At 36.4% G+C, this 17377-nt stretch overlaps 2 protein-coding genes across 2 annotated transcripts; both read right to left on the bottom strand.

Moving 5' to 3' along the window:
* Positions 1-3867: 3867 nt before the first annotated feature.
* On the bottom strand, positions 3868-11534 carry LOC103322570 (MACPF domain-containing protein At1g14780-like). Its single transcript, XM_008224498.3, has 7 exons — positions 10641-11534; positions 7611-7849; positions 6806-7004; positions 6647-6724; positions 6376-6559; positions 5755-5921; positions 3868-4760 (listed from the first exon to the last, which is right to left on the bottom strand). Exons 1-7 carry the CDS (start codon positions 10908-10910, stop codon positions 4068-4070), a joined length of 1830 nt encoding a protein of 609 aa, XP_008222720.1. The 5' UTR covers positions 10911-11534; the 3' UTR covers positions 3868-4067.
* Positions 11535-12543: 1009 nt separating this feature from the next.
* MEE12 (maternal effect embryo arrest 12) lies at positions 12544-17091 on the bottom strand. Its single transcript, XM_008224497.3, has 4 exons — positions 16080-17091; positions 14915-15757; positions 14610-14743; positions 12544-13216 (listed from the first exon to the last, which is right to left on the bottom strand). Exons 1-4 carry the CDS (start codon positions 16627-16629, stop codon positions 12563-12565), a joined length of 2181 nt encoding a protein of 726 aa, XP_008222719.2. The 5' UTR covers positions 16630-17091; the 3' UTR covers positions 12544-12562.
* Between the last annotated feature and the right edge of the window lie 286 nt (positions 17092-17377).

The raw sequence follows: 17377 nt of genomic DNA, 5'->3' as shown, positions 1-17377 counted from the left end.
AAAGAATTGTTGGATTCTGGGGAACTTGAGACAAGTAGAGGACTTAATCAAGGTCGAAGTTTGAAACAAGCTGGAGCCACTCGTTGGGGATCTCACTTTGTCTTTATTACAAGTTTGATGAGTTTATTTAAAGAGACTAAAATACTTCTCCAGGAAATCGGTGATTATGGACCTAACCAACAATTTCGTGGTGATGCAGAGAATAACTATATTGCTATGATGTCTTTTGAGTTTGTGTTTTCATTTCTTTTGATGGATAAAATTATGGGATTGACCAACTTTTTTTGTCAAGTGTTTCAGACAAAAACTCAAGATATTGTAAGTGCTTTAAATTTTGTTGAAAACACAAAATCACAGTTTTAAGATATGGGGGCACATGGCTAGGATGATTTATTCATGAGTGTGTTATCATTTTGTGAACAACATGGTATTGATGTTCCTGATATGAGTTTTCGTTTTATGATTGGCACACGTCGTTCTTGTCAACAAAAAGATTTTATTACAATTGAACATTACTATCGTGTTGATGTATTTAATGATGTGATAGATTGCATGTTGAGGGAGTTAAATGACAGACTTCCAGAGCAAACAGTTAAACTTCTTATTCTTAGCTCAACATTAGATCCTCGTAATCCTTCAAATCATTCAATATTGGGCATCTATGTAAACTTGCTGAGAAATTATATCCTGTTGATTTCAGTTCAAGTGACTTGAAAGCTTTAGAAATTGAGTTGAGGTATTTTCAAAATGATATGCATCACCTTCCCTGCTTTAAGGACATCATCACTCTTCTTCAGTTATGTCAACAATTGGCGGAAACAACTTTGGTAGAAAACTACCATTTGCTTTACAGGTTGATTCTGTTAGTGTTGACTCTTCCTGTTTCTACAGCAACAATGAAATGAGCTTTTTCATGTATGAGAATTATTAAGAATAGACTTCGGAGCACCATAGATGATGAATTCCTTGTTGATTGCATGATTCTCCACATTGAAAGAGAGTTTGCTAATAATATCGATAATAAACATATAATTGAGGAATTTAAGATTTCTAAGCCTCGTAGAGTAAAGTTTTAGATTTAAATAGTTTAGTTTTGTGTTGCATTGCATTTACTTCTTTTTTTTTTTGTCAAGCTTTTATTTATGTATAGATATGCATATTTGAGGGTAAGGCTCATTACGTTCCCCCTGACTAGGTGTATCTTTTCATTTTTATGAATAAAATTCACTCATACCGTCAAGTTTTTAAGGTAAATTTCGCCTACTTGACTTTTGAATCCTAGATCCACCACTGCATCTAAGTGTTAAAATAGATATATACTTTATCTAATGATTTGTGTAATATAGAGTTCAATTTCTTCATGTGTTAGAACAAGTGTCAGAGATAAGTGTCCAACGGTTAAGATGGACAATACTTTAAATTCAATCTTGTGTCAAATTCAAGATCCTTTTTCATTAGGCTAGATCTCGTTAACTGTGTTAAATAATTTTTAGTTTTATCGTAAACAATGCATATGAGAGACATGAGATAATGTCTTTGCACGAATTGTCATTCAAGACAATGAGCTCTTCATGATTAAATGGTCTAAAAATATTTATATTAGACAAAATAATCTAAAATATAATATAAACAGTATGGAACCTATTATTCTGACATTATACACGACATCAAGTCTTTATAGCTGCTGATATACCATCAAAAATATGTCGATACCATTATCATCAACAAAATGTACACCAATATATGTCTTCAATAAAAACAAGACGACTATGATTTCGGCATGGTTGCTGCCTCAAGCATGCATATGCATCTATGCATAATATGCATGCATGACTACTTTTGTGCTATATAGCATTATTCTTGGTGACGGCTGACCAGACAAGCAATCATTTGTTAGCAATGCACTTTGCAAGTAACCGAATTATTTCACGCAGCCCTTCAAGGCTTTTTGATGATTACATGACGTGACACTATCATTATACAATTTCCATGCCCTCCTCTCACCTGGAATAAACCTCTCATTTCCATGCCATGTGGTGGAACAAAAACTAAATATCACAAATATTAAATATTTGTTGGATAAAATAAACATTGCCCCTAAAGCGAAATCAGAAAATTGGATATTGCTTGTCTCTTTCTCTAAAAAAAGATACTCCTTCTTCCTGCAAATTATAATTTGACACCTGTGCAAAGTTAATTCATCAAAAACACACACAAAAACTAATATCATACTACCATCAGCATAAATGTAAAGTTACTACTTAGAAAGGAAGGAGGGAAGGAATGAAGTATATTTTCCTAGAAAATATACTCTAGAGAAAAAAAGAAAAAAAAAATTATGTCAACAATAAAAATTATAAGTGGGACCTAAGAAAAGCCAGAATTAGGTGCATGATCAATCAATAATATGTATGATTAACTACTGAGGGAAAGCAATGTTGCCAAATGATAGAAAGGATTAAATGTCATGTCCCAATATACCAAGTTATCACCATCAACGGCATAATTGACCTCTTGATAAGTACGTGCTAACTGAACATGAGAAAATCGATGATATGCAGGAATTAAATATCATGGACTAACCACCAAATTTTCCAGTGTTCTTAAGAGTTCAATATGCTGCTAAATCATTCTTTTTGATGGCGATGTTTCGCTAGGTTAGATCGCGTTGGCTGTTGTTAAATTATTAAATCAATAAAATTTGATGAAAAAACCTTAGAGCAGAGAGAACCAGAGTTTGCAAATTGTGCTGATAGGCCCACATCAAACCCTCCTAAGAGCTGATGACAACTTTAGGAAGAACCTCCAAAACACTTGAACAACCAAAGCTTCTTTGAACTGGCACATTGTGGCCAAATTCTTGTGTTGTTCTGGTTCTGGATAAGAAGCCTGCAGAAGGGCATCCATCATTATTGAAAGATTAGAAAAATTTAGTTTTGCAAATCCTCCATGAGGAATCAATTTAATAGATGAGACCGAGTATGCTTCTGCCAAAAGAGAGTACGTCACATCAATTCAGAACTTAAAAAGTTGGAATATGCAAGGGTATTCTAGTTTGAGTGATTAAGAGCATTTACTTATGCACCCAAGGTCCTAAGTTCTATTCCCCCTTCCTCAAAACCCTCTTGAAAATGGTGGGATTATGATGGATAAATTTTAGTCATCAACCTCTTATGAATAGTCTTGCTACATTCTCCTAGTTAGACAACAATATCCAAGTTTTGGTTGTGTTCGATCCAAAAAATTTAGGATAAAGGAAAAATTTACTCTCTTAAATTTAGTCCAATTATTAGTAATGTGTTTCATATCTCCCTGATCTGATGGAGGAATGGAACGGTTATTAGAGGCATGAAGCCAAGCCTATTGTGCAAATGAACTCTCACAACAAAGAGAGTTTATTTTAGAATTTGGCAAAAACTTATCTCGATTATGTGGTGGAAAATCAAAGGCAAAAACGTTAAGTTTTTTACTCTGTTCATATCCCCAAAATTCGAGCAGTAGTTCTGTTCATCGCTTATTTACCCTCCAAAACTCAGAAATTTCTCTAACCAACACAACTAGCAGCAAGAACAACTCGAGAAGTTGAAAAATCATACTGGATCGAAGAAAATGGTGCTCGAATCCGAGCAATGGAGATTTTGGGTAAAACCGCCAATTTCTTGCTTTTTGATCCGGACAACGGTTGGCAGCGGTTGAGATGTGAGGTGGTAGAGGACAACGTCTGGTTCTTTTGATATCCATTGGCGGAGGAGGCGAGGCCAAAATGCGATGAGCGGTAACAAATGGGAGGAGCCTATTGTGCAAATGAACTCTCACAACAAAGAGAGTTTATTTTAGAATTTCTAAGGTGGTTGCAAAAAGCAGAAGTAAAGCCAAGCCAGACTTTCTTTGGTTTGTAATCTATTTTGTCAAACATTATATATAATTTTACCCTGTAACCACTCCTTCCTATTACATACATTCTTACAATATTTATTAATTACAAAAAAGTGGAAATGAAATAAAAAATCAACGAAATTTTGACCTACTATTTTCTCCATTCTAATTGTACAAAATCAAACTGCAATTCACCAATAGTCTAACAACGCGAACTTTACATTCAAACCAATTTTACCTCCCTCTTTTACTAGTTTAGCAGCTGTTACTAACCAATGTCCGGGAGCATCATGCGGGCCACGAACAACCTCAGCTGTTTCTACAAATTTAAGCAGCTTTGCTGAGCGATCTAGCATTGGTGGTCCTTCTGGATACACACCTGAATTCAGTGCAGCTGGAGCCTGCTTTTGCTGATCAGTTACTGTCCGCTGAGTGAATGTAAACGTTGTACTCAGATTCGTAAGGAAACTTGATTTGTGTGAAGCCTCTGGCGCAGCAGCCCACTCAGTCTTCCGGATTCCACAATTGGGTAGGTAGGTAAAATGCAGACGAAGGTGAAGAACCGTCTTGGGCCATTTCCCTTTGCTAATGAGCTGTGAACCAGTTACAATATACACACCATTTGAATCTCCCTTCAACCAGTTGGGATCATGCTTAACTACGGATGAACAGATTTTTGAGTATCTCTTCCATTTAATTGGCTCCAAGAATTGTTCACTCAACTCAGAGTCATCAGAACCACGCCACCAGCACGGCCTTGTTGTGCTGGTGTCCATAGTATTTGGAAGGCTTGAGAGATGTTGTACATGTAGGGCTAACCGATTTCGTCTTTTCCCTTCTAAGTACAGGCGTAGGCCAACAACTGGCTTTTGACCAGTTGAAACCTGAATAGACAGAAAATTAGACCCACCATAACCAATTGAGCAAGTATACCATAATAAAATATTGAACTGTATACTGCTAAGCTTTTATAGGTAAATAGAGCCAATGCAGTAATGTAAATGAAGATTTCCCCCCGGAAGTTGATAAATAAAATAATGATAGTACTTCATGCAGGTTAATTTAATCTGTATTTTAGTGCATGTTTGTGAAAGAGTGCCTTTTTGTGGGCCAAAACCAAATCTGCTAAAGTAAGCCCTGAAGATCCCATCAGAATTTTAAGATGTCAGACTGACGTGCAACTGTAGGTACAAAGAGATCCAAAATAACAGATTGAGGATTCTGAACAGACATTTCAATTATATCAAATATGGATGTCCATTTTAAGAGGCACCATTCAGCATCTATAATAACTTTCCATTCCCACTCCAACTGACATTGCATGTTTGCACATAGCCAGTATATGCCAGCCTTGACAATCCAGTATTTGGAGAAAAGGCATGACAATATTTTTTGTACGAAATAGTAAAACGTGCATGAGGAAATTATGAATGCATACCTACAAGATCCCTGGCTTATACGACACAGAATCTATCAAAGATGGATAAGATTTGGTGATCATGCAGCCATCCTCAGATCAACTTCGGTAATGGGACTAAAAATTGGTATGCTATTAATAATTTGACACACTGACGTCACAACTATAGATTAGAGATTGATTCCAAACCAACCAATAAACTTTTCTCGTCCAATAACAACCGTCCATGGTTTCTTTCATTGACAACTGTAGTCAGATTATTTTATTGACAATTGTAATTACTAGATATATGCTCAAACGTCAGGCCAATATTCCTATTCTATTAGCAACAAAGTTTAGCTGAATCATTTAGAGTTTCTTCTACTTTAAGTTTATTAATCAAAGTTTCAAAATCTATCAATTTCCAAATTCTTGTCTGTGCATGTGGGGAGAGAGAGAGAGAGAGAGAGAAATCTACACACCTGTGTGCAGCTAACATTAATCTTAGGGCCCATTAAATTGAATTGCAGGGAAGGACACGAAGCCTTTTTCTGTCGATGTGAAAGAGGCAGCTCACAAAACATAGGTGCCCATTGCCTAGGAACTTGGAACTCCAAGAAATGTTGTAAATCCTCTGGAGCAGGCTTGTCTGAGAGGAGGATTATGGATCAATGAAATGCCCATATTGATGTAAACAAGCTCAAGGAAAATTTGTCATTCATTGTTGGGTACATGCTTAAGGAATATAGCCATTTAATGTAAGAAAAGGTAATGCGATATGTAAGAGGCCACGATTATCATTTTCCTAACAGTCACGTGAACCTTCTAGTTCCAGCAAAAGTCAGTCTTATTGTGACCAGTTAAAATACTCAATATTGGGAGCAAGGTGTAAGGTTGAATTGCTTTTTTCTCTTATCAGAATTCACTATAATTATCTCAATCTCAACTTCTTTTTCCAAAATCCCAACAAATTACCTTTTAACTGACAGTTAATTCAAGAAGAAAGACTTTTGGGTGGTAATTATGTACTAGCAGAAAGCTGTGCAATGAATATGAACCCTAACTGCAAAACTTAACCATTGGTTGGGCAGTCGAGAACTTACAACGTAGATACAAGTTGATTGCATGACTAAGATAGCCACTGCCTGGAATCCCAGTAAGAAGGGAAGTAATAGGTACAAACTTAAAGTGGATAGCTTCTGGTTCAGCAAGCACTGTCTGGAGCCAATTGGAGTGACTATTCAAGAATACATCCCCTCCTCTTTTTGAGCAAACGATAGTAAGACCCTGTTCCAAGTAAAAAAATAAAAATAAAAATTAATCACAGCCCAGGATGGTGTCCATCATATTAAAGTGCTCGATCCGTTTGCTTACATCCTTGCTTGATGTTTGTGAAATAGTGGTTAACTGCATGGTGTTCGACTGCAAAATACGGTCGAATACATCTGGAACCTACAGAAATGGTTGCCTTCATCAATTATATTCATGTAGAAAAAAGTACAAAATATCAAATTACAAGATTAAGCACTATACTTTATGTTTGCCATCTCTTGTTTTTCCCCGCAGTAAAGTAGGGCTTCCATCTGAAAATAGAAAATCACCAAGATCCTCCAGATGTCTTCTAACATCAGCTGGAGGAACTGGTGAGGAAGATTTCTGTCTGACACAAACTAAATCTTGACCTCCAACAGCCATGCCTACTATTATGTGTGTCCCGTATGAATGGATGAACCTGCATTATAAAGCTTATCAGCTTATTGGTGATAATTCTCATAAACCCAAGGATGATTAACAAAGGTTTTTGTGTGTGAATATATGTGTGTGTGTGTGTGTGTGTGTGTGTGTATTTAGATAAGAAACAAGAACTTAAATGCATGGGCTATTCTATTATTTTCAATGACTATAATCAATTATTAAAATGTTCAAATGGTGAAATGGTGGAATAGTTTTCATCCAAAAAGTTCTTTATAAGTCAGGCAAAAGGTTGGTGAAGAAGCTTAGTCTTCTGCAGTTCCCAAATGCTCTACGAGCCAACAAATGTTGGGACTTCAGGTGAGACTTGCAGTGTGAAGGACCAATTGCAACCAGATTCTGATACCATGATAAATAAGTGAAAAAATGGACATCTAATTGAAAAGCTTCAACTGTCAGGCGGAGAGCTTCACATAATATATTTCTATTCTTGTTAAAATCAAATTCAAACAATATAGATTTCTTTCTTTCACAATAGATTCTTATGAAATGTTTTCCATGTTATGCATTTTCCTCATATGAAAACGTTTCCTACTGTGCAAAGGAGTAAAGAGAAAACTTTAGATCTCAACTTCACAAAAAGTACCTAGACAATGAGGCTGGATCCCAATGGGATGGAACAGATTTCTGTACTTTGCTATGCAAACTTAATGGAGATGCTGTTAGGTGCAAATGGTATAATGAAATGAAGAAACCATCAAAAGCAAGATACTTTGCTTCCGCAGCATCATGAAGCCAGTCTCCAGTTAAATCGAAAATGGCATTAAGATAGCCTGAAGGAATTTTCCCTTGTACAGAAGATTTCTGATTAAGTAGCTCAGACATCTGCAAAAACATTTTAACCAAAACAACAACAGGATAAGTAAGGCTTAAATATGATATTTTTCATGTAGAAGTATCAATTATTTACACATAATTGACCCTTTAAATATAGTTTATTAAAATCCCACCAAACAAGAGAGAAAGGAGAGAAACAGAAGGAAAGGACAAACAAGAGAGAAGCTGTACACATCAACCAATAAATCATATATACATTCATACCTATGAGCAACCTAATATAGTGTCTGAAAATGGCAAACTCATGTATACAACACAATGCAAAATTGAATTGCAGAACTTTCCAAAAAACAAAAGGCGACTGGGGATTAGAAGGTTGTATTGCAGAATTTCTCTTTTTGTTGTCAATCGACTTCTAAAATAATTTTGACCATAGTACAACAAAGCATTCCATTCTTTTATTTTAATAATAGTATTCCATTCGTATCAACTTCATGTATGGATACTGTTGGAAGTATAGAATCCCACATCAGGAATTCTAAGTTAAGCTGTACAATATATAACGTCTTCGACCTCTCCACCCATTGGAACTTGGTTTTGGGGGCTACTGAAGTTGTTGGGCAATTATACTAGCCTTTCAGTTAATTCCTTAGTCCGATTAGAGGTTGCAGTCTTAGCCCTATACAAAAAAGGTAAAACACTATAACAATACCTGTGTAATCATATAAATTGGTCACTTTTAATTATTGAAGTGAGAGTTTTAGTTCATGGAAGGAATATATGCCTGGGATTCTTCCTCCTTTATTCTTCTTGCCTTTATTCTTATTTCCTCAAAAACAATGTTTCTATTATATTTCATATGCACTGTTCATGCTGTTCCACTTTGGTATAAAGTCAATTACTTTTCAGTAACCCAAACCAGACCTTTTCTTCCCAATTGGAAAACTAAACCCTTAATATTTTCTACATCCATTAACCCTCAGGTAACCTCCAAAACAACTTGAAAATTATAAAGCATTGTTGCTGGTCCAGACTTTCAAGCAACCTATTTTTGCCCTACTTGCTTTTTTACTATATCCTTCCAAAACCCTATGTCCCAATACCTAAACCACAACAAAATTGAGACGCGCACAGAGGAAGCTGCTCTATGTCAGAGACGCATGCAAACATTTTTATCCTTAATGTAGTATAATAGGGATCACACCTTAACTATGCCACACTCCTATCAAAATGTTAACTATGTGATGCAGGACGCGTAGGACCTAAATTTATTAGTTTCCTAATGTATTTGTTAGTTTCCTAGATTCTCTAGTTTTCCAAATTCTAGTAGGATTTTTACTTTTCCAGATTTCCAGATTTCTAGTTTTAAGTTTCCTATTTTATTTGGGTTATGATTTCTGTTTAAGCAAGGGATTTTTATCCTATTTTGTCTAGGTTTTAGTTTGCTATAAATACCCCCATGTAGTTCTTTAAAATTCAGATTTGGATATTGAGTAAACCTTCTCTTAAAACTATGTGATTTCTGTTCTTCCTTCTCGGTTCTCTGATTTCAGTCCTTTATTTCGTCCCTTCGATCTATATTTTCGTCTCCTCGACCTCCGATATTCTTCTTTGTTCTACTGTTTCTGTCCTTTATCTCGTCTTTCTGATCTCTATTTCTTCTCCTCGGTCTCTTATATTCTTTTCTACTCTATTGTTTGAGTGCTTAATCTAATACCTACGGGCTGTACTACATCACTATGTCTTACAACACAAACAGAATTAACGTTCTTTCATTGTGGTATAGAACATTTTAGGTACATTTAACTTTCTCCTTTTACTTGAATTTAAAGAAGGGGAAGATCAGGATTACAAATCAAACATGCTTTCATCACCTCCATCATCTATTTTACTAATAAAAGTGTTCCCCATAGCATCATATTCTGTTGCCTTCTTAAACACCATCTGCTGCATCTTGCTTTCTTATTGCCCTGATGCATCACTGTCTAATTTTTACCATTACATAATCTGCCTTAGCAATACTACTTGGTTTTCCCTACTGCAGCACTCCAAAGTCTAACACAAGTGACTTTTCCACAAGTCTCTCCTATGATCCTATAAGTGTGTAGGTCAGGTTTGGTTTTGATATTTGAGTAATAGAGAACTGCAATACTCAGTTTGGCAAAAAAAAATTACAAAAAGAACTGCAATACTCAGATAACGAACTTCACAATAATTACAAGATTTGATCCATGACTTTTTATACAGAAATAAGAGATTCTAGTAAACTCAAACGTAAACTAGCTGGCTCCTTCAGTTTCTAATTTGTTTGTAAATTTTTATTTTTACTCGCATTATTCATACAGTTAAGATTAGCCTTTTTTAGTATTAGGATTTACTTTTATAAAGGGGATCTTACTTCCCTATTTCTTGCCTTTTCACCTCCCCCTACTTGGTGCACTCTTTCCCCCCATGCCCCGATAGGTTGCAGTTGTAATTAAGGAAGAAGATTTCTTCTCATTTTCCTGGTTTCCTTGTAGTTGTACCAGAAAACCAGTCCCCTTTGACTGTGTTTTGATCCCTACTGGTCTTCTTAGCAAGTATTAGTCAGAGTAAACTAGCAAGCTCAAATAGCTTCCACTAGACAGTTGATTCTACGAAAGCAAATCTAATCAACTTAATTAGCTTTGATAAATTAAGGAAATCAACCTAAAGCTTTCTGGGCACCCAAATTTAAACAGACAAAACAGTATGGAACACACATTTATGATTTTGCCACTAAATTGACAACTTGGTCACCACAATCAAACACAAAGCAGCAAAATTCGAAAACTCAGTAAAGAAAGATTGAAGCTTTCACCTGATTGAACTCAAGAACATCGGATTTGAACCGGATTCTATCCCCTTTATCGCATCGAATATCCTCAGGAACTCCATGAATTGTTACTCCTCCACCACTAGGAATCACAATGTCTCTCTTATTAGCCTCGTTTAGCACCACCAACCTCCCATCACTTCCATTCAACCCTTTGGAAAACTTCAACCTGAAATCACTGCTCAAATCAAAGCCTTGCCCCAAAGCCTCCAAGGCCCTCACCTCTATGGGCTTCTGGGTAGCCTCCATTTTCATCCCTCTCTCTCTCTCTCTCTCTCTTCTCTCTCCTCTCTCTTTCTTCTCCCTAAACAATCACAAGAAATAACATCAACCCATCTGCTGATTTCAACCCAAATCAGGAAGACTGCCTCTGATTAATCTAGAAGAGGTGGAATAGATAAGCTTTCAAAGACTAGTCAAACGTCTTTGATTTGAATTCGACATCTTCCAAAACGCCACCAACAAATCATTCAATCAGAGTACCTGTCATAGTACAACAATTTAATCACACCTGTAAAAAAAGTCAACCAAGTATGCTGCTTGCGTATACTTTATTTTTATACAGTCTTTAAGTTTATACGCTAATTAAACAAAATATTGCAATAATTGCTAGATAGGAAAAAACTGGAAAATGGTTTGAACGTTGAAGATTCCTCTTGTAACGTACAAAATTAGATTAATATACGGATTAAAAAAATTCCAATAATTTCTTGGGTTGTTGCTTTCTCAAATGTGCTTTTTTGAAAATCACTTTCTTTCTCCTTTTTTTCTTCTTTTGGTTGCATAGAATTCGTAATTCAAATTGAAAAATGTCTTATGATGTAACAGGAGAGAAGAAAAAATAATTAATTAATTAAAAAAAAGAAAAAAAAGAAGGGCAAGGGGTGTTGTTCACAGTTGAATATTGACTTTGGACAAAAGTGGCAGGCTGTGGCTTGGCAAGTCAAACGTTGCTTACCAAATTCTTACCGCCTCTCTTCCTTTGTTTGTACGTATGTATTTATTGCACGTTCTGGTGCTGGTGCTGGTGCTTAATCTTTGTAATTTGGACAGCTACAGCATTCGGCCGACCACTTATTGGCGCGCTGTTTCCATTTTTTCATTACGAATTTATAAATAAATTCAATTCTAGATATGTATTTATAAAAAAATTTAAACATTATTTAAACATAGAAATACACCTAAAATTAACCCCAAAATCAACAATTGTATATTTTTTGAGTGTGTTTATAAATAAGTTTTGAGGGTGTGTAATGATGGGTTTTTGGTGTGTTTATAAAGTGTTTTGGGTGTTGGGTTTTTTTATAATTTCAGTCTCCATTTTGGATGTTTTAGTGAAACTCCTTTTTTTCATTTTATAGGCCTCGTGTCAAGTTGTCAATGGTCCAATTTTTCATTTCATTTCGACTTCACACCGTTACGTGTTATAGTCTTCTTTTTTTTCTTTTTTTTTATATAAGCGATTTGGAGACGGAAGTTTACATAAATATTTTATTAGGCATCTAGGGATTTTGAACGTCAATCCACATAGGTGGAGATGGAATAACTTAACTAACTGTGATATACCCCACTTGCCTAGTCATCTTTTTTAAATAAGGAATTTCAAAACGATGGAAATTAATGAATTTCCCATTTAAAGTTCAAAGTAAAAAGATAATTAAAACCTAAGTAGAAAACAGGACTTCCTGGAGAGAGTGGCATTCCCAACTGTCTATCCTTTCACTGTTGTTTTAATTATGGCTACGGCTGGAGTCAAGAAATGCCTGGCTACACTGAAGTGGACCTTGCCCCTATTATTATTTTTCTTTCTTTCCATTAAGACATGACAATTGTGAATTCTCATCTATGCTCTATAGTACCTTGGAAAAAGAAGAGTAATATTCAAATATAAAAAATAAAAATAAAACTCATAAATTCAAATCTGGAAATCCAATCGATTCAATATCATTTTCTGCATTAGTATTTTCTGGGACCATATCAGTACAATACTCGCATGAGACAATAGGAGGGGTCAAGTGCAAGCAGTGGTTGATTCTCTTTTCCATCCAAGCCAGCCTCCTCTCGAAGCTCAACACCGCAATGTGCATACACCGGATTTCAACTTCTGCAACTCTAGCGCAAGCACGAAGCAAGATGTAATAATCAGCATGTGCAACGTAAGTGTAGGCACCTTCATCCTTCTTCCTTACATAGTGAAGGTAATCAAATCTTTTGAGGTTGACCCTCGGTGGAATATAAAAGAATCTCTTCTCCTCCATGTCTAATTTCATTCGAGCAATGGCTTCCTCTTTGAGAGTTTCTGCGTCATTAACTTCTGAGTTCTGACTATTCTGTGAGCTACTACAAGAATTATCGCCATTTTTGCTCCTTTGTTGGTCATCCCTTTGTTGGTCATCCGCGAAGGGAGTTTCATCACCAGGGTAACGGCTAGAAACAGGCAATTTATTACTAAAACTTTTTTCTTTAGATATATCATTAGTGCATTCTTCATTGTCCCTCAATCTTTTCTGGTTAACAGTTTCACCACAAAGCAATCCTTGTTCGACTGCTGTTTCAGAATCCTGAAAACCAACAAAATGCATTATGAAGTGGTATTATTCACATGTCAAACTAAAAGCTTCTGAAAGTGAACACAAGCATCAAGACAAAACACCATTGAACCAACATTATTGAACTAAAAGAGAACATGAGAATCTATCTAAGCTCCACATTCACAAAAAACAGAGTAAGCGTCACATGACTGGAAAGCTGTAGAGTTGAGGAAAGCTACAATAAATTGATGTATTGTGATTAAGTTGTTAGTCTGATCTTTTAATTTTAATGTGTAGTTTAGGCACGTTAAGAGTTTTTCTTTGCTGCTGTAGTTGTACATTTGACCTTTTTTTTATAAATTTATGTTTCTTCTTCTAATAAATAAAAACAGTCACAGGACTCAGTCACTGTTGCATGCCATCAAAATTATAAAATTTGAACATTCATGAAAGCAAGGATTGATTTGGCCAAGATAGTGAATACTATAACTATATATTTCTAACACATATAAATAACAAAGATTGTTCAAATCTACAACAAGCCCTTGTAAATTAATTCTACCTAGAGTACACTTGGTGCTGCTATTATTCAGATATACATCATACACCGTTAAACATTAAATTATAAATATATATGCCTAGTAAGAGTCAGAGGACCATGCATCACCGTCACTGATTTAAAGAATTCATGAAAGGAGGTTTATCCAGGATAGTGAAAATCAAATTATAAGGTTTCCCATGGTTATGAAAAACGAAAAAGATCATCCAAATCTACAAGAAGTTGGATAGATTAGTTCTAATACCCAAAGGACACTTGGTGGACATCTTGTCCACACTTTTGTATCTGTTCTAACTTCAATAAAATTTGTATTTCTTTTCAAGAAAAAAACAAATCAATAATACCTATAGCCTACCCTGGCCGTTCTGTTTTCTGTTCTAAATCAGTAAACATAAGCGACCACTCTTCCCAGTTAAAAATCAATAATATCCATAGCCTACCCTCTCCATTCTTGTTTTCTGTTCTAAATCAGTAAACATAAGTGACCACTCTCCCCAGTTAAAAATCAATAATACCCATAGTCTACCCTTGCCATTCTTGTTTTGTGTTCTAGATCAGTAAGTGACCACTCTCCCCAGTTGTTTGGTACAAGGAACTTATATACTTCAGATAGGTGATGCGAACAAACAAAATTTCATAACATTCAGGAACGAGGCATATCAATCATGCTGAATAGAGACTTCTTATTCTGTTTTCCTATGCTTGTATGGGAGATATATCAGTGAAGCCTCTTTTCAATCAAATCTAACTAAAGGCTAGCACAAAGTACTATTTAGCTGACTACAAGAAAACTTTGTATAATGTGTGCAACAAAACATATGTTTGAGAAGACAATATCACAACTGCATTCAAGCTACACATTACCTTTCTACTCTGATAAAAGTTCCATAACAATTCAATTAGCTCTTCTTCCTTGTGATCCTTGAATGATGATTTTGATCCAGCAAAGACTACATCCTTGCAGAACTGAAGATACGTTGGTAAGTCCTTGCAATATTCTGTCAACAATAAGGCAAGAATTTAAAACTTCATAATTAACAAATTGAAGGGAAGGGTTGGGGGAGAAGTAAAGTATCTAGCCTATGTGATTTATTAATATGAAGAAATCATTTTTTTAAATTGCATCGTCATTTTCAACATAGAACTACTCCAATATATTTCAAATTTACCATAAGTATCAGCAATTTCATTATGCTTTGCTTCAAGGCTGGATAGAAGTTCTGCAGCGTCCAATTCAGAGTTCTGAGCATTTGACAAATTTCTAACAAGCTCTGTATCCGTATCATCCAAATTATGGGATGGAGAACCTAAATCCTCTGCAGTACCAGACTGCATTTTGGAATTGGATGTGGGATCCAGATCTCCCATCTGATTAGATGTGGAAGACAAAGTATGAATTCTGGACAAACTTTTTTCCCATTCTCCAAAACCATGAATATTATAAAGAACTCTTACTGCTACAATCAGTATTGACATAACAAACACACGAGTAGGAAGCCTCAACTCATTTGTTGATAACCATAAATCTGGAGGCATTGACCACTCATATATGCGACATGCGTGAGGGAGAACCTTTCCGACTGGAAGAGACAACTTTTTCAGATAGCGAGAAGCTATAGCAAAAAAATTCACTGGAGGTAAGTGCAAGCCTATGGACTCAGCAATGGATGCTGCCAGTGCTTCCAACTTTTGCACTGGCACAGATTCAGAAGGTCTAAACATTAAGCTTGAACTTATTGGGCAGGCACGTGAAGGCCTTCCCAAGTCTTTTTCAATTTCAAGAAAAGCAGAAAAATATGGGAGCTTTCCTTCAACTGACCATTTTACTATGTCTGTCGGTAGGACTGCTTCCCTGGAAAGATGACAAGCCAGAAAGGAAATGGCTAAAGTATAAGATAATGGTATAGTGTTTCTCAAGGACCTAAACCATACCATTACTGCTCGCTGACCAAACCTTGTGTGAGGCTCGTCTCTGTATTTAGAGCGCGGCTTAAAATCTTCGGGTGGTTCCCCTGAAACAAAAGAGACTCAATGATTAAAGACAACATAAATCAAACAACAATACAAGAGATCAAGAATTTAAACAAAAAGCTAATGCAGACCACAGACAGTCAGTTTCAAAATTAACATTAACTGATTATAGAAATCATACTTGCGCATAATAAGAATCAAGCTACAATGCAACAATTGTTTTATTTATTTATTTATTTTTATTTTGGTACTTACGCATTCCTTGAAGAACTGAGCTCCACAATAAGAAAATTGAATTCAGATTAACTATACTATACATAGCTTGAATTCGGTAATGATGAAACTGGGTGCCAGCAAACAAACCTTGTTGGCGTATCTCAGCGTCATCAAAAGTCCGGTCACCCCAATCATCCTGAAAAACACGAGTCCAAGCCAATAAGCGTAGCCAAATGGACCCAGACAACCCACAAATCAAAGGGTTCACCTTAAACTCCCTAACCAAAGCCTCACATTGGAGCTCAATTATCCGCTGCACTCCTTTCACATACCTAAGCCTAACCTCACTGTAATAGCCCTCCACCGTGTCGAATCCAAAATCCTCGGGCTCCGTGGGTCCCACGGCATCAGCAGCAGCATTGTCATTTTCCATGTTGGTTTGACTCAAGGGGTTATTATCCAGGGGTTGGGAAAGGGGCTCGGGTTTGACGGCGGAGACGTTGACGCGGCGGGTGTTACGGGCAGAGTAGAGGCCTCCCTGTGCATCGCCAGTCTCGTCGTAAAAGTCCTCATCGGCCACTCCGGTGTCCTTGAAGTCCTGCGTTTGTGAGTTGCACAGGCTGCAGTAGAAGAAGCCATTATTGCCGTCTACCAGCTCCCCGTTGCCACAAGTTTCACAAATCCACGAATTCGACATCAACAGCCTTAAATTGAGCTCTCAAATCGAGCTCTCAAATCTTCTCAACCAAGTTTGTCCTTGTCTTTCTTCTTAGGTAAGCTTTCAACTTCTCATCAATGCTCTAAGCTTTCAATTTTATTTTGGTTTTTTGTTTTTCCCTTCCATGAAGGCGTGTGTGTGAAATTCCGAAAGAGAGTACAAGAACGAACAGCTACAAAATTCGATAGAACCCAAATGAGGGAATGAACTTTGAGAGGCACCGACCGAAACCCCCTCTACGTCTCTCTCCCAACTACTCTAGACACCCAACTGAATCTGAACCGGCGAAAAAACTCCGATTTCGATGGTTTCAGAGTGACGGTTGGTTGCAGTGCGATGGCTCCTGTGTTCGACGGCGATGGCTGGTTGCAGTCCGACCGGTTGTCGAGGAAAGCGAGACAGAGAAGGGGAGAGAGGAAGGAGGTGGCGGTGGCGTGGGGTTTAGGGTTGTTTTAAAAAAATAACTTTTTTCATTTTATTGTTATAACTTATAGGCTTTTTACCGTTAATGCTTGAGGTTTGCGAAATTATCACTTTTTGTTCCTAATGTTTGTTTGTGACAGTAATGGTCTTTAAGGTTAACCTCCACGCATCAAAATGGTCTTAACGTTACATCAAATTTTCTGTTAAATTACTGGTGTGACACATATGTGAAGCCCACACATCTATTGGTATAAAGCCACGTGACTTTAAATATAATACAATATATTTTTAAAACTTAAAATTT

Source organism: Prunus mume, linkage group LG2, assembly GCF_029339155.1.
Source record: "Prunus mume cultivar Tortuosa linkage group LG2, ASM2933915v1, whole genome shotgun sequence".
Taxonomy (NCBI): Eukaryota; Viridiplantae; Streptophyta; class Magnoliopsida; order Rosales; family Rosaceae; genus Prunus; species Prunus mume.
Note: the sequence above shows the minus strand (reverse complement) of the source record. Positions and strands in the feature narration are given on the sequence as shown.

Coding starts and splice junctions, on each gene's coding strand:
- MEE12 (XM_008224497.3), bottom strand. CDS start 16,629: ATGTCGAATTCGTGGATTTGTGAAACTTGTGGCAACGGGGAGCTGGTA. Junction 15,758..16,079: donor CGCTGAGATACGCCAACAAG/GTTTGTTTGCTG, acceptor CTTTTGTTTCAG/GGGAACCACCCGAAGATTTT. Junction 14,744..14,914: donor TGAAATTGCTGATACTTATG/GTAAATTTGAAA, acceptor TATTGTTGACAG/AATATTGCAAGGACTTACCA.
- LOC103322570 (XM_008224498.3), bottom strand. CDS start 10,910: ATGAAAATGGAGGCTACCCAGAAGCCCATAGAGGTGAGGGCCTTGGAG. Junction 7,850..10,640: donor ATGTTCTTGAGTTCAATCAG/GTGAAAGCTTCA, acceptor ATGTTTTTGCAG/ATGTCTGAGCTACTTAATCA. Junction 6,560..6,646: donor CACAAACATCAAGCAAGGAT/GTAAGCAAACGG, acceptor TACTTGGAACAG/GGTCTTACTATCGTTTGCTC.